This window comes from Bombus bifarius, unplaced genomic scaffold (genome assembly GCF_011952205.1).
Source record: "Bombus bifarius isolate JDL3187 unplaced genomic scaffold, Bbif_JDL3187 scf7180000008199, whole genome shotgun sequence".
NCBI lineage: Eukaryota > Metazoa > Arthropoda > Insecta > Hymenoptera > Apidae > Bombus > Bombus bifarius.
Genome location: NW_022884505.1, coordinates 4,015,360 through 4,037,793, shown reverse-complemented (window position 1 = coordinate 4,037,793; position 22,434 = coordinate 4,015,360). Strand labels below are relative to the sequence as shown.

Below are 22,434 nucleotides of genomic sequence, written 5' to 3'. Positions count from 1 at the left end.
ATTTCACGCTATTCAGACCACCTTTGACGAAACTCTAAAACTCTACCCTGTCAATCAATTTTCCATTTTCTAGGGAACATTCAAAACCTTCTCCAAATGAGACAACGTTCAATTACATACTCACCTTAGCCATAGTGATAGTGTTGGTGGCGGCATTGAGATGAACGAAGACGGACAGGAGGATGGCAGCTTGTATCATCGAGATCATCATCGTGTCCTCGGCTGGTGGTACGTCCTCGAGGGTCGAAGGACCGAAGCCACTGGGCCGACACGCACGTAACACGCACGCCACTCACACGCACTCACTGTTCCTAACACATGGCATCCTCCTTTTCATGATCCCTCTCTCTCTCTCTCTCTCCCTCTCTCTCTCTCTCTCTATCTATCTATCTATCTCCTTTTCCTCTCGTTTGCCGTTTATTTCTTCCTTCGAAATGCTTCCACGATTTCGGCTTCTCGTCACTTTCCTTCACGGTGATTACTTTCGACCCTCGAACTCCCTTTCAAAGAACCGCGACGGGGGTAAGTCGCATGTAAACGAAGACCTCGACGAAAGGAAGCAAATGTATGTCCAGCCGTGGCAACTGCCGCCGAGCAACTGGCACTTGCTCGCCTGCTGGAGCAGCCTGTCTCGGCCCGATGGCAGACTCCCCGTTGCAGTCCTGTGTGTTACGCTCCTCTTCGTCGCTATCGGAGAATTTCGATGGTTAAAAAAGTGACGAGGACTTCGTGCCCGAGCTTCGTTACTCGCTCGCTATTTCGAGGAATCGCAGGATCGCTTATATCCATCGTTATACGGTTTGCTTTAACCGATGATTATATCGTCTGAAATTGTACTCGTTTAAGTTTCGGAAAGATAAACTCCGTTAAAGAGACGTATTATTCGAAGGATTATTTCAGCGAGATTTACGAACAACAAACAAGTCTAATGCTTTTATAACGTATCGTTTACGATGTGTGGTAGAGCGGTGTCGCTTTGATCGTTCAACTGTGACTTTTCGATCGCTTTCGATGAAATAATATAATTATGTAGAAAGTTTCGATAATATATGTTGAAAATTATGCGAAAAATTTTTTTGATCGAAGGATATTTGCATACAAATTTTTATCTGCTGCTAAAATTTTTTTAACAAAAACTGATTGAACGAAACGATTAAATCTCCGATACCGCTTATTCGAAAAAATCATTTATGCAACATTTATTTTTATCTCGCTTCGTTATCGCGTCATAATCGCATCAGCAGCTTTTCATATCGGTACCTGATGTTCTTCTTGATGCTGTTGCTCCGTCTGATACAGATAACAGCAAAAATAAACTAATTTCATATGATATCTCGTTTACAATGTTACCAAAACACCCGATGTGCGCGTATAAGAGCGGCAAAAGTTGAAACTACCTATCTATCCATAGATTATCTGTTTAAAGAGAGTTTCGGTTCGCTTGGAAAAGCAATTTCCCCTGTCAGAGGAACGACCGTACCTTAACACGATACATCTGACCACGTTGTGCGTTCTCGTCGATACGAATGAAGCAAATTCGGCGTTCATTTCCCTTTCTTCGATACATACTTCCAGGCATACGTGTAGTTCCGTGCGATCGAAGATTCATGAGCCATCGAGAATTCGAAACCGATTCAGAACTGGTTGTTTGGCCGATGGAATGTAGCTTTTAACAGCGACCGACCAGTTGGTAAAGGGATGTGAAAGGGTGCAGGAGGATCGTACGTTTAGAAATGGACGCACACCTGTGGCCATCCAGATTCCTCGTTAAATTTCAATCGGAGACCTGATTTATTCTTTTCGTGTCCGTAGTTCGCGCTTTCATCACCCTCCAACCGATTGTCCTCTGCAGTTCCGCAAAGAACATCTGGAATTAGAAAACAATGTTGCCGTAACCTTTCGACAGAATAATAGAACGTATTGTTCTTCTGTCCTGTTTTTGTCATCGGTAAATCACTGCGAATGTTTATGCAATTTTACGTCTTTATCGACATAACTAAACATGTAAAACCTGAATAGAAATTTACTTGATCTTCTAAATGTTACAGGAAGTACCTTGACTCTCCTTTGCATATTTTTGCATTTTCGCATTCTCTACGCTTTTGCGTTTTTTTGAATTTTCCAAAAATGCACAAATATCCGCGCTATAGTTATCGGATCCCTGCTCGATGCAACTCGATACGTTCGAATTTTTCTTAACTGTGAGTACTTGGTATCGATTTCGATAAATTCTACAAATAGGAAAAAGATACCGATTAATTGTCAATTTAAGAGGAAATGCGATAGCGAATGAAGTATAAAATCGATAATTAGTTCTATTTGAAAATCCTAATTTCGAAATATCTATCGAAGAACTTCTCCGATACAATTCGTTCGATAAATATTTAATGCCACGTACCCGATGACGATTCCGTTATGGAACCAACGAATACGTGGTTTATACAGTTATCATTTGTGATTTATAACGCAGAACGACGCGCAAATACCATATTTCACTTTACGCTCGTAGACACTGCATAAAGTTAGATATAAGGTAGGTCGTGAGATTAAGCTCCAAGTCAGATTTAAACCTGGCCGTACGTTTGTACGCCGGTCGTTCTATCAATAATTCCTAACGTTGTCGCGTGCAAGCAATATCTATCTTCGAGACACCTGCTCGAGACAAGAAAACACAATGATGGTTAATCGGCCAGAACGATCGAACTCTTCGATCGAACTCGTTCCACTGGTAGGCGTAGCGAGCGAGATAATAACGCGCTATTGCTCGGCTACCTACGTATCCGTGGGTGTAATTCACTCGTAGGGTTGGCTATTAACCACCTTTAAACAACTTTACTAGCTGCCTCGTACTCGATTTGTCTTCCTCTTCTTGACGAATAACTGACAAGAAAAATAATCCTCGTCGTTTCGTTCTTTGTTCTTAATTCTTACTAGAATCTCCTTTTAACTTCTTTCTATCGATCGTACACTGACAATTTATCTACTATGACGGTTATAACGATGTAAATACTAATTTGAAATAGAAATGATTGGAATAAATTATGATAATGAAGTAGAGTTTGTTATTAGGAAAGATCATAAATATTCATAGACAGAAGCGAGTTTAGTTTGAGACATCGGCAGAAGAAAAAAAAAAAAAAGAGATGCAGTTAGTCACCGAGTCCGTGGATGCATTTAAAGTAGCTGTTGGTATTTGAATGCGCTCGGTCCAGCGGAGAAAGTGGCGAGGATCGTGAGTGCAATTATAGCGCCGTGTCTGAGGTAACCAGGGAGACAAAAGTCATTCTACATTTACAATCTGCTCTTCGGATATTGCTTGTCACTCGTAGTTCAAATAAATCACCCGGCATTTTTAGACACGACTGACTGTCAATTTCCAATATGAATAATCAAGGACAATAACTATAAATCTCTACGAGCCTCTCCGACTTAGCTTTCTTTAACAAATGAAAACTTCTCGATAAGATCTGTGTACTCAGATTTAAAATATTCAGATTTCGATTAATATACAACGAATTCTTCTACGTGTAAATTTAACAACAATCCTAAAAATCTCAAAACTTAACATAATCCATATCGAAGAAAATGAAGAACGAGGCGTTCAACGAATGACGTTAATCTTGCACATTCGCGGGACTTTACGATCTCTGACGGGAGACGTTCGATTTAAAGCAATAGCCGGTTGTTAAAACAGTCCCAAGTGATTTCAGAGGCATTTTACTTTCCTCGGTGGAATTCCAATCGGTCGCGAATTCTAAAATCGGCGAAGTGATTGCGTCCCTGCTCTTCGTGCACGAAGGGACTTAACAGGCTGCTCGTTGGCCAAGCCGCCGTCGGCTGGACAGCAACTCACTCGTCGTCCACTCCGGCACACCTGTTCACTCAGGTATGCGATCTTCCCTCTCGCTTTTTCTCCCTCCCTTTTTCCCATCTTTCTTCCTCTCCCTCTTTCTTCTCGTTACTCGTCCCTTCTCCGCTGTCTCTTTTGTCTCTTTCTTGCTCCTCATCACGACAACAGACCAACGACGGTGGTTTACCGTTGTCTTGCTGATCCTGAACCCACCAAGAGCCGGTTCATTCGCGACGTGTAAACTTCTGCTAGTATAAGTCACCCTGCAATTTTCTGCTCCGTAATTATCCTCCTCTTCTTCTCCTTCGCTCTCTTTCCTTCTCTTTCTTTCTTTCCACGTACATGTGTATATGTCTTCGTGTCCGATCAATCCGTAATTGATTAGCCTTACCGGATTCTTTCGGTCACTTTCGACGAAATCGTATTTTTCTATCGTTAAAAAATTGAAGTGGCTGCTGTAGCAAGGAGGCAGCTCCATTTTCCAGTAATTCGAGTAAACCAACAGAAAATCCATTAAGATGCTGATCACTTTTGTCTCCTTATTGCTGCAAACCTTTTCTTAAATTTGATCTGAAAATCATGAAAGAATCATTACCGATATGTATCTCATCGAGGCATACAAAATTCCAAGACCGCACCAGGATTGTAGTTAATCATAGATATAGTTAGTTAGGATCTTAGTTACGATACATCGACTTCTATTCTATTCGATGATATTAGTGTATCTCCTTATCCGTGTATCGTCAGCTGGAAAAAATGCGTCTTTCTTGTGACATTTTCCCGTTCACGGTGACTTTACGGTACCTCCAAGTTTCCATTTGTTACCTCGCTGCGAGAAGTCCACGGCTGGTCCATAGTCCTGTCAGTTTCAGATTGTTTCGGACCGATCGGAACAAGTGGTCGGTTCAGTCTATATGGGGGCTCTTCCCGAGAAGGGCTCTCGACCTGGTCGAGCAGAAGAACCAGACAATAGGACGCCAACATCCAAAGCCCCCCTGCACTTGCCTTTTTCGCCGTGTTACCGTCGTTTGTTATAGCCTTTCTATGCCTTGAAGAATAACGACAATAAAAAAGTCGTTCGTCGGCTTATAATTAGACTCTGTTAATTCTCCTTTCGTTTTTACATTTTCTCGTATCCATGACAGTGTTGAGAAAATTATTACACTGCACACTATCGCCAATAAGTGTTTCTACACGCTGCTACAATCCGAAGAAGTTGATATTTCTATTACATCTCCAAAATTACGATCGAAGAACGTGTTAAATCTATGTCATCAAATACTTTGGTAAATTTAAACTAATAAAGAAATTACCATATCAGCATCGCTGTGACCTCGCATCGACTTGTGTAATGGATAACTGACAGTGTATAAAACCTACATAAACGCTTAGAACGCGACTAGAAACATATTTCAATCGCTGTAACATCGCAACGTTGAACAGACGCATCTAAATCAGGTATTTCCACAGGATCGATTTTTATATGCTTTCAATTATTGCTCTTTTAATTATTCTAATTAAATAGTAACTATAGATTACATCAATATCTACTAATTATATATATACGATTATATTTTATACATTTGCATGAATTCGAAAGTGTTCTAATATGTACTTATGGACGACAGTGTATCTATTATAATGTAAAAACGTGAATATGGAATGTAGTTTAATAGACAGGTTTTAAGGTGAAGCAGAGTGACGCTGGTTATAGCACTGTGCGTCTTCTATGCAAATGTAATTCTCCGTTGAACCTCTTCGAGTCTAATTTGCCGTAGGTATACAGAAATGAAACGAGCCGCTGCGCTGCCTGCAAGCGGTCTTGGAGCTTCAACGCATTTCAAGGACGGTGTTAGATTTTTAGAGTGTCGCGCGAACGGAGCTTGGTGCGTTAACTATCGACTTCATTGCCTTCTTGCAACATTTCGCTTGTAGGGAGTATCGCTGAATATTTGTGGAGTATCGCTTTACTGTTATAGCATATAATACTTTTTAAATTACAGTGAATGTATTTCATAAAATATACATGATTAGAAAAGTTGAAATTATGTTACGTTGAAATATCGACTGTTTGGCTAATAAATAAATTGTAAATCAACTATTAATTATTTAAATACGATTTTTATATAAAAAGGAATGTAAGTAACATATCAAATGCGAAACAAAAATACGATCTATCGTTTCAATGTATTAGACCAATCAAAATCCTGCTATATTATCATATTACATAAAATACTCTTCTTAACTACGTATTCTACTGAGTATTCTTAACATCCTTAAAATTAATTAACGGTAATCCCAAAACGAATTTCTAAGATTCTTCCCTCGTAGCTTCGTACAGAACTTCTTTCAACACTCTCGTTCCATCATCGAGTTTACAGTATTTATAGGTCGGACACTGTTCAGTGGGAGTTTCCTGCATGTATTTTTGCAGCAATATTGTATTATTCTCCTTTTCGTCTGTTATACTCCAAATGTTGATGAAGTATATCGTGTACGGGTTAAAGTCTTGCATCGCGGAAGAGGACCAGGCGCACACATGTACCTGAAGCAAACACAGACAAATGTTTCTTTATTCTTTCTTAATAATTTCTTCTTGCCTTATCGGTATAGTTTGTTTCCCAAATATTCGTTTCATCGAGTTACACAGCCGGCCATAAGTATTAAATGCATCTCAGTGTTTCTAGCTCCCAGTTATTCTGCTACAAATCTGTCATCTCGTTCGCATCATATGCGTTCTATACCGCAATTTTTGACAGATGTAATTTTCAATAAAATTTACAAAAAACTCTAATTGGTGATAAAACGTTCGATAAATACAATTTACAAAAAAAGAAAAAAAAAGAAGGAAATTCCAACGAAGCTTCCAGCAAGCGTGATCCTCGGTAAAATTTCCAGTAAATGTAATTAGTAGATGTCTTAATACTTCTAGCCAGCAAACCGTATATCGCTACTTACGTTGGTTTTCAGGATTTGCGCGCAAGAATTCATCGTGTCGAGAATCAAAGAACACGTTCTGGCAGTGTGTACATCTTGCAACACCTCACTTTCTTTATAGCCACCGGTATAGGCGTCGAAGTCGTCGATCAAGAGCACAGAAGGCAAAGTGGCGAAGGTGTGTAGCTGGACGAGCAGCTTTGCCAGAGCCTTATAGTCCTCCAAGTACCTAGGGTATTGATTTCTTCGTGATCGTTTTGCGTTCGATTTCATAATCGAAAGCGGATTCACTGTTGCACTACGCGCGCGTAATGCAACCTTATTACAGAATGATCGCAGTTCGTTCGAAGCAGATGTGATCCACTTGGATTTTCTTACATTATCTTACCAAATCGTATCTACCCTACCTTCTTAAGATACATTGTATCGTTATTGCGTTGTTGTGATAATAATTTATTATCGTGCTACTATATTTCATTATAATTACCATCAATTTAAGCAGCGAACATCTATCAGTAAGTTTTGCGCCTTGTTTTTAGTTAATCGCATGAATCCTACGATGTATTATACTACTGTTATACCGTTATAATAGTAATAAAATCATAGTATTACAATTATTATATTACGCTATCTTAATCAGAATACTATGCTTTATGAATATATTTTTATACATGTTATTTGTGACTATTGTCATCTTACATTACATATATGCGTATGTATATGTATAAGCCATATTTTCCTTACGCTATTGTATGTATTTTTTGAGTAGGAAATTATGTCTAGAGAATATTGTTTTAAAGCTTTTTTCTTGAAATTTAAGAGACAATAACGTGTCTCGTAACTTGTAACATAAATGATAGATATATATCTGGAAGGAAAATCAGAAACGTTTAACTGATTACCAAGACCACCTGAATATAATAATTTATTGAAAAAATTCGGCATCGAGAATGATTGGTAACTGCAAAATAAACAAACGGCGCAAGCATCCCGCGAGCAATATAGCTCAAGTAAATGGATGCCGTAATAAACGTAAAATAGCGTTTCGTTTATTGCCTTGGTGTAAACCTGTTTCAAAATCAATAAACTTCGTTTCCAAAAGTGAAAGCGTTATAGCATTTGTAAATCTAATATATAATCAGTCAGTTCTTTTAAATCCAACACAATGTCTAAATCCGCGCACTCCAACCAAGAGTAAATCAAAATTACGTAACGGTACTCGAATAGATCTATAGCGAATCATATCTCTGTCAAAATTTAAATTTTCTTTATAATTAAATAAACGAATCTAAATATATATTACGTTATCAGTGATCCACGATTAATTGATACGAATTATTACACTGAAATATCGAATTTTTTGGACTCTAATGATTTTATTTTCTAGCATTCGCATAATTATGCATAATGGAATATTATAACGTCATTGGATCGACTTCTAAAAAGCCGTATGCAATAAGAAAACCGTTGTTTGTAACTCGACAAAGTATAGAATCTTGCAAATTTTTGTTTCGATTTAACATTCTTTTTCATCTACAGATTCGTTAATTCGTTTAATTACAAGTTAGATCTAGCAGCTTCTTTTAAATTAGAAGATCGCTTTGCTTCTTTAAAATTATAGAATCTAAATTAACAGAAAGATTTCTGACTCTAACATCGACACAAATAGCGATATTTAAATAGTAAATGTATATGTATATTGAATAGATACTTAAATATATAATTTCTTGATTCAATGAGAACGCAGTAAGCGTCGTTGCTTACTATTAATTTGATTAAATTGATTCTAAAATTTGAACGAAAGCCTGAACTAGATTAAAATTCGTACAGATATTGCCACCGCATTTCGATCGACGTTTCTGCATTTGTAGAAACTATACTATACATAGGTATGCATCTGGTGTATGCATACACGGTAGAACTAAGAAGCGAGATAATTAGAGAAATGAACTGGAACCTACATATGTGAAAAAAGCAAAGTGAAGTGAAGAGGCGCAGTTAGAGAAGAGAATTTTCCTCTTTCGCCAGAAGGCACGGTTCGACGAATCCTCAAGCGTGGACAGATAAAATCTCAGCTTTGAAAAATAAACGGTAGAAGAAGGAAGCAGCTGATTTGCGACGACCCCGGTTCGACCGTTTATTTTACTCTTGCTTCTGGTGCCACGATGAATCGCGTATAAAAATTGCGGACTTCGTTGTTTATCTAACCGAAAGAACAAACGTTTCGAAACTGCCTCGTTTTATCCGCGAAGGATTAGCTTCGTAAGCGTTCGCATAGTTAAAATTGACTTGGAAAAAAATGAAAACGATATCGATCATTTTTCATGCGTTTCATCTCCATCTTGTTGTTGGTATTAATTCTCCGTGTGGATACGTATATACGATATGATTGACCGAGGTATAATTAAGAATTTTCTCTTGAATTTCTTATTTCTGAAGAAGCATCATTTTTTCAAGGAAAAATCGGCCAAGAATAGAGTTTTGAAACATAATTTTTTTACACAAATCTAATTTGCAGGCTGTTTCTGTAAAATCGTTTCAAGTATTATTCGTTAAATGACTAATAAAACGTTAAAATCAAAGATAATTTCGAACGATTAACGATAACGAAAGTATAAGTTTCATGCGTATATGTACGTACATACGTGAAAATAGTCCTTCTTTTTTCAATTCTTTATGAAGCGTTCGATTTATTTATTGTTACATTTATACCACGCTATATTTGCAAATTGTAACTCGGTTCAAGCAAATTTATTCAACGATGAATCAAAGTTCTTTGTGCGCTACTATACTGCGTATTTCATTGTAGTTCGCTACATAAAGCAGCTGAGAATGAGTAACCTCTCTGGCGTGATCTATGTGCAGTTAACGCAGCCTCTTCTGAAAATACGATCGCTTCTAAACAACGCATAAGTTTATGCACGTAGAATGTCAATACCTGTCGCGTGTGACGTGTAAAGTAACTAATGTTCCTTGATCTATCGCTTCCGGTACGTTGAACAAACTTCTCGAATTCGAAACCGTTCTACATATTATTATTCTATGGCGTAACGCTGCGATCCTTCACTGTGATTCCATCGGTTATTAAACAGTAGCTCGCGAAAGCATTTGAATGCTTATAGAAATTTTGTATATTGTCTGTGTTATACGAAACATTTCGAGATTCCGTTAGCATTATCACGAGATACCAATTGTTATATTGATAAAGTTTGAAATAAATCTGAAAATATATATAGTAATTACAAAATATTTAATGCAAATATATATTTCACAGAGGTCGTAGAAGTATCAAGCAATTATTCGTTACATTCCTAAGTCTTAATATTCAGTGAGAAAATATCATCTTTAACATTTATTATATGCTTAAGGTGACTCTTCGTGCTGTATTCTAATTTTTTAGTAAATATATGTTTACAGCAAATGTCTTGTAACTTTTGTTTACATTCTCAGATTGATTTCAGATTTAACCAGTGTATTCAGGATAATTACGCCTCACTGCGATAAAAACGAAATGCAATTTCTAAATGTTTTATATAATACACGTAACATATATACGGAGGTTTTCTATGGTAAAAAAAAAGTCTTATAGCTGCTATATGACTCAAAACGACCATGAACGAGTTTTGGAAACATGACACGATCTTCTTTCTTCTTAGAAGATCAAAAAGAACTAATAAATTCCTCCGCATCTTAGAACGAAGTGAGTAAGTCCGCAATATATTAACCGACATTCGAGATTCAAAATTCAAGCGAAACAAACGATTTCAAAATAAGCGATTTAGTTTAGTTAAATGGATATAAATCTGGCGCTCTTTTTAGAAACGAATCCCGAAGGCCGATGCACGTGCAGAAGCGCCGCAAGAAAAGTGTTCCGCTTACATAAATCTCATCAGCTTGAAAGCCGCGGGTGCTGGATTACTTCTATCGTGACAGGCTGCCGGCAGTCTCTCCAAAGGAGTCGGTGTAATGTAAACGACGCGGCGTCCTTCTTCGGCCCAGTAAATTGCTACCTACGAAGGAAAACTCGATTCCGAAAATGTCCATACCATTTTTAACAAAGCAGTTCCATAACGAGCACCGACCGTGCAATAATGTTGACTTTTAATGCTAATATTTAGAATGCTTTTGAGATTTGGAAACAACGTATCAATCTTATCATGTTTCTGTATATTTTCATATGTTCTAGGCGCTATATATTGTATACAGCACTGCCTTGCTAACTGACGAAAACCCTGCATTGCTAACTGGCCATTAATATCCCCACCACTCCTTGTACGTCTTCGAGAGGCGGAGGAAACATTTCAAATATGCTTCGATACTTAGAAAGACTTATCTCATTACGGATCGACGTTTCACATTTGTCATTTTTAAAGTATGTTATCAAATTCTGTTTATTAACATTCGGGCTACGCAAGGGAATTCCAAGGAATCGTTTAATATTTTTTTCGTCACTATTTCTTCCATGTTGATTCTACAGTTCTATGAAATTTAAAGAAGTTGAAATATTTATAATATTATAAGAAATTATACATGTATGTTACTTTGTCCTCAATGCATTGAAACTCTTGATAGGTCTTGAGTTTTTAAAATTTTGATAAATTTTGAAATTACCGATATATTTTAGTTTTGAAACCTTGAAAGGTATTGAATATGTATGATATTAAATATAAATTGATAGATTTCTTTATTTTAAGATATGAAGGACAAAACAACATATCAGGAGAAAAAATAATTACTATTAAACTTTTAAGATTTTGAAATCTATCTAGATTTTTTAAAAATTCATGATTTATAGAAATTTTAAAAACTAAAAATCTGTGAAGGTTTAAAATTCAAGAATTATCAAGTCTTTCGAAAATTTCAGATATCGAGTCATATTCGATGTAATCCGAATTCTTTGCTACAGATAAATACGTATGTAATTTCACGCCAAAGAAAAATATCTGTTCTAAACCTTGCATTGCTAATTGGTCATATTTGATCCTTCCTCGTGGCCAGTAACAATGCACAACTGTACACCAATAGCTTATCGACACGAATATTTGAAATAAATTTGAATAAATAAATAAATTTGAATAAAATAAATTTTTGCAATTGCATGTAAACGTTTAAACAATTTTTTAATAACCCATTAAGTATCTCTAATCTATTTAAATTTTGATCTTTTTGGAAAAAGAAATTAAAAAATCTTATTCTATATTGTATCCAGTTCGCGTAAATTTCTCTATCACTGTGCAATCCTAATTCCACTATTTATTTTAAGTTACTGAACTACGTTTGTATGTACAAAATATTATAATGTTTATATTTTTTGATTCATTTACCTCAAACATAAAAGATTGACTCAACTCTGCTGGTCCACAAAGCAACGTCGATTTCACATTAGACTTTACGGAGAACATACTTTGCTTCAATCTTCCAATCGTATATGTAGGTTATATAATTATCGCAATCGGAGATACGATTGATTTCTTTTTTTCCTTCAGTAATTAGATCTATCCCAAGTATAGAAAATATTTGTAACGAATCTTTCAACATAAAGTCTTATTAAAAAGTGTTTTTCAAACTGCGGTTTACATCTTTTAAGCAAGTTTGTCATAAACACTAACGACCAAAGATTTGAACGAAATGTTCGCCGCTGTGGCGGCACGCGACGGTAAGAACTCGCGTCATCTACAATCTACTTTATCGGTTTAGTATGAAGTGAAATATATTCATGGTTGCTCAATATTTTTATTTCTTTTTTCACAGATTCTTCCATAAAAATATAAAGATAATGTACGCGAGGCATATGTTACCGTGTATGCGATATAGGAATAGGAATAGAACGCTGCATAGAGGCGCTTTCTATCCTTATCTAATGAGGTATGTGTCTAACGCCGCTCGTTGATCGATGTTGTACTTACATATTTACTATACGAATATGTAGCGAATATGCACGAATAGTTCTTTATACAGCATTCTCTTCCTATTCCTATATCGCTTTTTCAGCTCGTTCACGCACTCTATTTTTATATCCCTGTGGATTTTTTTTACAACAACACGGTGAAAACCAGAGAAGAAGGAGTCTCTTTCTTTTTATATGAAAGTTTGCTTTGATTTCGAGAAGAGGCGCTGAGATCGTACAATCACATCGCTCTTTCTCGATAGAACCGCATCTACGAAATGAACCTTTTTACTTCTGCTTTTACGAAAACGTGTATGCAAGTGTATATCTTGTGTGTAAATAGTTGTTTCTACCAGATTGTTCCCGATTCCCTGGCAAATTTTAGGCAAGGAATATTCAATTCCTACGGTAAATCGCGGACGCAGGATTACTATAGAATGAATACGCATAATCTACAGAAATGGAGGCGTAAGTCCTCTGCCATATTGGACAGATTTTCTAAATATCCAAGGCCGATACAATGAGACGATTCGCTTGTACCGTCGCAAACTTGTCAGGGACGTCAGGTTAAGTGAGCTGAAAACTGGAGAAACACAGCCCACATCACAACAGCGAAGTCAAAGTAAATCGTGAGAATTTCCGTGCTATAATTTGTCTAATGCACAGTCGTACATACAGGTGTAGGAACTTTCGTAGTGGGGGTAAGGCTCTTAATGTCGAGAGTTGTGCTTTACAAACCATGGCGCTACTATAGAGCCTCGATTTATTTGTTAGGATTTTGCATTTAGCGCCATCCTGCGGCAAAAACAATATCTGCGTACAATAAAGGTAAAGAATATAAGGTAACCTAAACTACATCTCGTCATTTTTCACAATTTATTTAAAATAAATACATGTACATTATTTCATCTGGTACAGAAAAAAGGTTGTTTAAACAGACACTCATTATGTGATTCATTAATAAATACTATTATTTCTAATGAAAAAGCATAATTTCAAAATCAAACGTATTTTTAATGCTTTTATAGTATGTACGTACATATATTAGACGCATCTATCGGAGGATCATAGCGGAAAATAAATTTGTTTTTAATTTTTTTTTTTTGATTCATTAAAAAATTTTATAACTAGATACTATACTATTTAATATTCTTCAAAATATTTTTCATATATTCCCTAACCCGATCCCTAACGCCCTATCTAATCAATGCTACCCATTTTCCACGAAGATTCTCGTTCTTCGCTATAAAAATAATTTTTTATAATACTAACTTTTATTTGGGCTACAGTTCGGCACAATACATGATCTTTGTATATTGAATTGAAGTACATTATTATCAAATAGATATGATTATAATAATATGTATTGTAACTATAAGTATAGTGTATTGTTGCAACACTTGCGTACTACATGATGTTTAAAGTAAAGCTTCTATTTAAAAAAAAGCATCGCTTCAAACCGACTTTTATTTTTGCGCGAGATTCTTTGCCAGGTAGCCGCAGCTACGCTGCAGCTCGTTTACCAACCGAGCGTATATGCATGGTTTACCGCCATAATACAGAAGTATTGCAGGTGCAGACACAAGATCGCGTTGTGCAACGAATCCTTGCAAATAGATCCAGTTACCTTGTTGCGGACAGATTGGCCAACATCGTCCGGTCATTAAGACTTATCCCTCCGTAGGAGTTTCCAGACCTGTGTACGACCGTACTGTATATTCCTAATCGCAGGCTCCTATATCTATACATACTATACACTTACTGTTAGTATAAGTTCTATGTGCGTGTGAGACAGTGCATACCACGAGTACATATTACCGATACCGATCATACTTTTTCATTCAAATGCAAATTTAGGTTATGCAAACGTAAACAGAATATGAATTGTGTTTACAAATCAATGTTATTGGACGTTGACTGTGAATATTGAAAAAAATAATGAAAGAACTAAATGAAACATAAATTATTATACGGTGATTTATAGATTTTATTCTATTGCAGCATAAAATTTTTTAACTAAAAGATGACGAGTGAAATTCAAATCACTACCATTGTTAATGATATTTTAGTAAGTATACATTATGTGTACATTAACTAATGCATTTATTTTATGCTGTTTATCTGTCTTATTATTTATTATTGTTGTTTTATAGTAACTTAAAAAAACAGATTAAGGTTAAGATTCAATTTTTTGCAGCTATATAATTACAATTATTTCAGATTAAATAAACATCTGTTTAATATAGATATTTACACACTTGTTTCTAAATAGTTTTTTATCGAAGATGGTATTAATGAAAATAATAGTCATATTATTTCTATATTCTTCCCTCTCAGTCTTGTTGCAATCTAAAATTATATTTTTATTTCAATAATAATTATTTTTATCACTTTGTAAATCTACTATAGAAAGTGGAAGCTATAGAAGAAGCTTTTAGTTGTGTTTTGGTGCATCACCCAAACAGTGAAAGCGAGAAAATAGCAACATGGCAAACAGAATTATCATCTGCTATGTCAAATTTATCCAAAGAACAGCAAGAGAATGCAGTAAGACAATTTTTATCTATGGCAGCAGCAATGACTAATCATAAGAGATTGCAATTATTATTGTCACTACTTGAAAACTTAGTTACATCTAATGTTTTGCCAGCAAGGTAGATCAATTTGAAAATAAGGTATCATTTATAAAATATTATGTGTAAAATATATATAATTTCAGACTTGTGTGTGAATGTATATTAAATTGTGATAAACTTCAATATCAGTTAGAAGATTTTTGGGTTGAATGTTTTGTTCTTATTCGGCACATTATTGGAGGAGTTGATTACAAGGGTGTCAGAGAAATAATGAAGGTAAGTGTCAGCAAAATTAATTTCAAAGTAATACAAATTTAAATTAATGAATGCTTATTATATGCTTATAGGGATGCAAAGAAAAAGCACAAACAATTCCATCGAGATTAGATGCATCTATTCAGCCTCAATTGAAAGCTTTGGAAAATGTAATTGAATACATTTTTGATAGAAATGCTTGTTTGTTACCAGGATATTTTATTGTAACTGAAATTCAAAAGGCTTATCCTGATGGTAAAAACTGGCCACACTGGGTATGTTACTTCATTCAAAGATAAAACTTATCATACTTTGTTAAATTTAATAACATCTAATATAATTTGTTTTTTTAGAAATTAGCAAAATTGCTTTCAAACTTTGTTGAAAGTTTTCGTAATACTGCGCAAATGGTATCTATAGTTGGACATTCAAAGATGTTACCAGTTGTGGAACATACTGGATATGCTGATTTAATCAATCCTTGGGTACTTGATACCACAACATTAAAATTTTCATTAAAAGGAAATTTGCCTTATGATGAGGATTTACTCAAACCACAAACTGAATTACTGAGATATGTATTAGAACAACCTTATAGTAGGGATATGGTGTGTTCGATGCTTGGTTTACAAAAACAGGTATGCTTATAATAATAAGATAATAGTAATATGGTAATATAAGTATATAATAATTTTATGTTGCTTCTATTACAGCAAAAACAACGATGTATAGCTTTGGAAGAGCAATTGGTAGAACTTGTAATTCTTGCTATGGAACGTGCAGAAAATGAAACGTTACCGGCAGAAGGAACTGATGGAACTGTTGCAAATCATTATGTATGGTTACATCTCTCATCACAGCTTATATACTTTGTACTCTTTTCGTACGCTTGTTTCCCGAGTATCGTAATGGCAATACACGATAAATTAGCAGGAAGAGACTTAAGGAAAGGGAGAGATCACTTAATGTGGGTCTTGCTACAATTCATTTCTGGAAGTATTCAGAGAAACCCACTATCAAACTTTTTACCAGTATTAAAACTATACGACCTCCTATATCCAGAAAAGGAACCGTTACCGGTACCGGATTATACTCAAGCATTATGCACACATCAAATGGCTATTACGTGTATATGGATACATTTGCTAAAAAAAGCTCAGTCAGAACATTCCAATATTCACAGACCAATACCACACACTTTGAAACTTCATCATGAATTTTTACAACATTTAGTTATGCCTAACACTTCTCTTTGTATGGGATCTGATTACCGCATTGCTTTGCTATGTAATGCGTATTCTACAAATCAAGAGTATTTTGGTAGACCAATGGCAGCTTTAGTAGATACTATACTTGGTACTCAAAAAGGTCAGCAACAGCAGCCGATGCAGACGTTACAAAATAACGCAGCCCTCGCAAGTGGACCAACGACGCCATTATCGATGTCAATTTTGGATTCATTGACTGTTCACTCTAAAATGAGCCTAATACATAGCATCGTTACTCACGTTATCAAATCGGCACAATCCAAAAGCAATATGGCATTGGCACCAGCATTGGTTGAAACTTATAGTAGATTACTAGTATACACTGAGATTGAAAGTCTTGGCATCAAAGGTTTCATCAGCCAGTTGCTTCCAACAGTTTTCAAGTCTCATGCATGGGGAACATTATATACTCTTTTGGAAATGTTTAGTTATAGGATGCATCATATACAACCGCATTATAGAGTGCAACTTTTGTCTCATTTACATAGCCTTGCAGCTGTGCCACAAACTAATCAAACACAACTTCATCTATGTGTGGAAAGCACCGCTCTTCGTTTAATTACTGGATTGGGATCAGCTGAAGTACAACCACAATTATCTCGATTTTTATCAGAACCTAAAACTCTTGTGTCAGCAGAATCTGAGGAGCTGAATAGAGCTTTAGTATTAACGCTGGCACGTTCTATGCACGTTACAGGAACTGGATCAGATAGTCACAGTGGAACATGGTGCAAGGAATTGTTGAACACAATTATGCAGAATACCCCACACTCGTGGGCTAATCACACTCTTCAATGTTTTCCTCCGGTGTTAAGCGAATTTTTTCAGCAAAACAGCGTACCAAAAGAAAACAAACAACAGATCAAGAAAGCGGTGGAAGAAGAATATCGAAATTGGGCTTCTATGAGTAATGAAAATGATATAATAGCACACTTTTCTGTACCTGGTACACCACCTCTATTTTTATGCCTTTTGTGGAAGATTATTTTCGAAACTGATCGAATTAGTCCGATCGCGTATAAAATCTTAGAAAGGATTGGAGCCCGAGCTTTGTCGGCGCATCTTCGAAAATTCTGTGATTATCTCGTATTTGAATTTGCTAATAGCGTGGGTGGACAACATGTAAATAAATGTGTAGATACAGTTAACGATATGATATGGAAATACAATATTGTAACTATTGATAGATTAATTCTTTGCCTGGTACTGAGGACTCACGAAGGCAGTGACGCGCAAGTATGCTTTTTTATAATTCAATTATTGTTATTAAAAGCTATTGAATTGAGAAACAGAACCCAAGAGTTTGTGAAAGAAAATTCTCCGGAGCATTGGAAACAATCGAACTGGCATGAAAAACATCTTGCATTTCATAGAAAATTCCCAGAGAAATTTGCTCCAGAAGGTATTATGGAACAAACTAGCGGAGGACCTAGTCAATATCAAAGTTTGCCTGTTTATTTTGGGAATGTATGCTTACGATTTTTGCCTGTTTTCGATATCGTTGTACATAGGTATTTGGAAATACCAGCTGTGTCAAAAAGTTTAGAAACATTGCTAGAACATTTAGGATGTTTATATAAATTCCATGGTTCGTATACACTTCTCTATTAACGATAATAATACAATCCTTATATTTGAATTAATCTGATTCGTTTTGTTCCATTTTTTTAGATCGACCTGTTACGTACCTTTATAATACGTTACATTATTATGAACGTAAATTAAGAGACAGACCACCTCTGAAACGACGATTAGTGGCAGCTGTTTTAGGTTCCTTAAAAGAAATTAGGGCACCAGGATGGGCACTCTCAGAAGCTTATCAAATGTACATGACTCGATCTACTGATGATGTTGTCACATGGATGCCAGAATTAGATTACTATATCCGCTTAGTACGAAGAATTGTGGAAAGTAGGTGATTTTATTAAATAGTATTTTTTAAATAGTATTTTTTTTATTAAATAGTATTTTATAATCGCCTGTCGAAATTTTCAGCAATGTCAGGTACAGCTCATTTTCCTGCTACTGATTGGAGATTTAATGAATTTCCCAATCCTGCTGCACATGCATTGTATGTTACATGCGTTGAACTTATGGCTGTCCCTGTTGCTCCAAATATAGTTGCCAATTCATTATTAGATGTAGTTGCAAAAGGGTAAGATGCAATGAGATATTACTATATACTTAGGTTCTTCAACCTTTTAATTTCGAGTTTATTAGGTACACAGTGATACCGTCAGATGAAATTCATTTATGGATAAATTGTGTGGGTTTGCTATTGGCTGCTTTACCAGAGTGTTATTGGTCAGCCCTTCATGACCGATTAGTAGCAACTATTAGCAGCCCAGGTCTAGCTAATTGGAATTACAGTAATTTAACTCCATTTCAAATATTTAATTTTAATAGCACACATAATAGTTTATTAGAAAATAAATTCAGTTATATGCTGGCATTGGCACATTCTGTGTGGCATCATGCCGGTGTTGGACAAATAACTACTATGCCTCAGTAAGTTTAAATTTTGAATACTATATATTTTTAGTAATTATAATATAACGTGCTAAAATCCAATTTTATTTAGATTTATTAAAGAGAAACTTCAACCAGTTATAAATAGCGAAGAACAATTTATATATGCGTGTCATTTAATTGGACCTACTTTAGCAAGATTTAATGCTGAAAGGCCGAATTGTGTTGTAGAATTAACAGTTCGTCTATATGAAATGCTTGAACAAGTCGATCGAGTTCAAACTCATCTAAAATACATGGACCCAGTTTGTGATTTACTGTATCCTTTTTTATCAACTTATTTTGATATAATTATCTGGTAAAATATTTCTATTATTTTTATTCTAAATATATTAACCTTAATATTAACTACAATAGATATCATATAAAGTACATGTTCGTCGGGGATATGATGAAGAACGAAGTGGAATGTATTATACGAAGACTAAGACCTGCTTTACAAATGAGACTACGATTTATTGCTCACATAAATATAGACGAAATTCAGTCTTCCTGAGACGTCCCTAGTACTAGTAATGCAGAAGTGAATACATGATAACATTGAATATCTCAATATTGTACATATTGTCTTTATAATAATATATTTCTTGCATACACAGTGTATGAAGGATATACTGAAACCAATATTTGAATCTCAAAGTATTTCCATATTTTCTATATTTCATTTCTATATTTCTATATGGTATAAATATATGCAAAAGTGCATTTTTCACGTATAAAAACATATAAATATGTAAAATGTTGTATAAGGAACGACTTGATCTTCGTGTTATAAAGTGAAATAATACATATAAACATAAAATAGAAGTATTTCAGCAAAGTATTATAGACAACAAATTTAAGTTGCTTTGTCAAAACAGTGTATTTATGATGTTTATCACATGTTTTTCACAGCACATCTGACTAAGCAGTATTGATACTTTAAACAGGTTCATAAATGTATATTGTCGTAGTGGAAGGCATGAGTTACAACACTCAAAGTTCCATACTTATTTATGTAGTAATTGCTCCTATTTATAAACAAACACTACTCTATATATTTTGATATTAATCATGATAAATTTAATGAAATAACTACTATGATACCTTATGAACTTGAGTATAATTATTTCCAAAACCTAAATTATTACGTGTCAACATATACATACATGTGCATGTTATATATAAAAATTAAAATACTTATTATCGCATAATAATATCGCAAAAGTAATATAATTTCACGTTACCATAATAATTGAAGGATTTAAAGTTTATCGAAATCAACATTTCCAGTTTTCAAATCTTTGACTAACTGAGCAAATTTTTCATGTGAACATTCGTTTTCTTGTACAAATGGCTGTGCCTTCATCTGTTGCATCCATTTCATCTAAAATAAATTTAGAAAGTTAGTTTACATTTTAGAAAACATGATTATTCTTCCACGTATGTTTGAACTTACTAAATGAGAGAAATTTCCATCATTGAAATTTGTAGGTTCTCCATAAATGAGAGATAGAGATTTTCGTCGTTCAACCCATGGCCACATAAGTATATCTAACATACCAGGTTGTGCTCCTAATAAAATAACAAAAAATAGAATCAATATTTTTCCATTTCATACTATTTGTGATCTGAAATTAATTTATAAACCTCCAAAATACACAGTTCCACGAGTTTTAAGTTCCTCTTCAAACTCTACTAATAAAGATGAAAATTCAGCAACAATTTCTTTAAGCGGTCTGCTATCGTTATTATGAATGCAGTTTGAGAAAATACTAACAAGCTGAAAGGCAAATCATTGGTAAAGTAAATGACTATTTTTTTAAAATCATTTTATAAATTCTAAATAATTATTTGCTAAAGCATCATGCGTATAAGAGGAAAAATTTGTAAGGTGAACTTTCTTACCTTGGAATAGTGATCTAACAGTTCTAAGTCACGAGTTTTTGTTTTTTCATTATATAAGGAAGGCTCAGGATATTTTTCATCTAAATGATTTGCTATGACTAATGAATCAACGATTACTTTACCATCAGCATCAACAAGTGCAGGAACTTTACCCTCTGGATGAATCTAAAAATATTATTAAATATGATGGATATTAAACAAAGTTAATAATATGATTTTTACATAAGTAACAAATTATGAAAAATATACGTACTTCCAAGTACCATTTTGGTTTATTCCTGATATTGATATTAACAGTATCATGTGGAATGTTTTTATAAGAAAGTATTAATCGAATTCTGTGTGTAAAAGGACAAAATTTCATACCATACAAACGAACTTGTCCTTTCACTTCTGCTGGTTTCTGAGAATCTATAAGTTATATTCCATATAATTATGTACAAAATAAAATTAAATTATAATTTCAAACAATTAAAGCCACAAATGAGAATGTCTTAATTGTTTGTAACGATATAAAAATTGCATTTTATAAAATAATATAATAGAATGCAAATAATCACTGCCTTCAAGAAAGATTTTCAAAATATAATTACATAAATGTTTATAAGCACCTATTATATTTATTGATATTGAAAGTACTGTTTTATACTTTATTGATTTATAATTACTATAAAATATATATGCAATAAAACTTTTAATTGTGATATAAATTTATAAATTCAAAGGAGAAAAATATAATAATAACTATTGACAGTTTAACTCATGTTTTACTAAAGAAGACATACAAGTCTAAAAAATACACAGAATGTATAATGTAAGTATGTACTTACCAGCTCCAAGATGTAAACTGCTCATAATTGTTCGTATTTCGTTAGATTTGTATCTAACAATAAAATGTTTAATATACTTCGAAATGTTTGAAATGATTATCGCACTTAAATGTTCATGCGATGATTAATTTCAGTAGAAATTCCAGACACGTGGTTGTTTATTAAGACTTATGGCATACGTCAATTTTTCTGCTTGGAATGAATGATAGAAATATTTCGAAAAGTTAGTATGGAAAGTGATTCCGCAATTTTCACTTTTCTAAACAGTTACCTATGAGTTACCTATGACCTACGGCAATGTTACACACTCATTGTATATTTCTTTTTGAAAGAAAGTAGGTCAGATCTGCGCATGTCCAAAAGTCGATTGATCGAATCGAATGTTTGAATACTATTAACTACAATTATAACACAA

The 22,434-nt window shown here is 34.5% G+C and overlaps 4 protein-coding genes across 6 annotated transcripts in view; 1 reads left to right on the top strand and 3 right to left on the bottom strand.

The window, feature by feature from the left end:
• Positions 1-1,867, bottom strand: part of LOC117210326 (SPARC-related modular calcium-binding protein 2) — a 34,914-nt gene extending 33,047 nt beyond the window's left edge. For all 3 annotated transcript variants that reach the window (XM_033453263.1, XM_033453264.1, XM_033453265.1), the window contains exons 1-2: positions 1,570-1,867; positions 125-687 (exon numbers count right to left, since the gene is read on the bottom strand). In XM_033453263.1, coding sequence (XP_033309154.1) covers positions 125-211 — 87 coding nt within the window. In that variant the 5' untranslated portion in view covers positions 212-687; positions 1,570-1,867. The remainder of the gene's footprint in view (positions 1-124; positions 688-1,569) is intronic.
• A 4,072-nt stretch (positions 1,868-5,939) lies between these two features.
• Positions 5,940-12,839, bottom strand: LOC117210330. The gene is made up of 4 exons (XM_033453271.1): positions 12,112-12,839; positions 10,667-10,797; positions 6,809-7,016; positions 5,940-6,395 (listed from the first exon to the last, which is right to left on the bottom strand). Exons 1-4 carry the CDS (start codon positions 12,187-12,189, stop codon positions 6,162-6,164), a joined length of 651 nt encoding a protein of 216 aa, XP_033309162.1. The 5' UTR covers positions 12,190-12,839; the 3' UTR covers positions 5,940-6,161.
• Positions 12,840-12,946: 107 nt separating this feature from the next.
• On the top strand, positions 12,947-20,392 carry LOC117210324 (mediator of RNA polymerase II transcription subunit 23). The gene is made up of 12 exons (XM_033453259.1): positions 12,947-13,296; positions 14,676-14,742; positions 15,084-15,328; positions 15,394-15,526; positions 15,598-15,780; positions 15,859-16,143; positions 16,219-18,361; positions 18,445-18,684; positions 18,769-18,928; positions 18,994-19,281; positions 19,355-19,561; positions 19,660-20,392. The coding sequence occupies exons 2-12, from the start codon at positions 14,698-14,700 to the stop codon at positions 19,796-19,798; spliced, it is 4,068 nt and encodes a 1,355-aa protein (XP_033309150.1). The 5' UTR covers positions 12,947-13,296; positions 14,676-14,697; the 3' UTR covers positions 19,799-20,392.
• Positions 20,146-22,331, bottom strand: LOC117210328 (pyrimidodiazepine synthase-like). The gene is made up of 6 exons (XM_033453269.1): positions 22,020-22,331; positions 21,443-21,600; positions 21,190-21,354; positions 20,932-21,064; positions 20,741-20,856; positions 20,146-20,668 (listed from the first exon to the last, which is right to left on the bottom strand). Exons 1-6 carry the CDS (start codon positions 22,042-22,044, stop codon positions 20,546-20,548), a joined length of 720 nt encoding a protein of 239 aa, XP_033309160.1. The 5' UTR covers positions 22,045-22,331; the 3' UTR covers positions 20,146-20,545.
• Between the last annotated feature and the right edge of the window lie 103 nt (positions 22,332-22,434).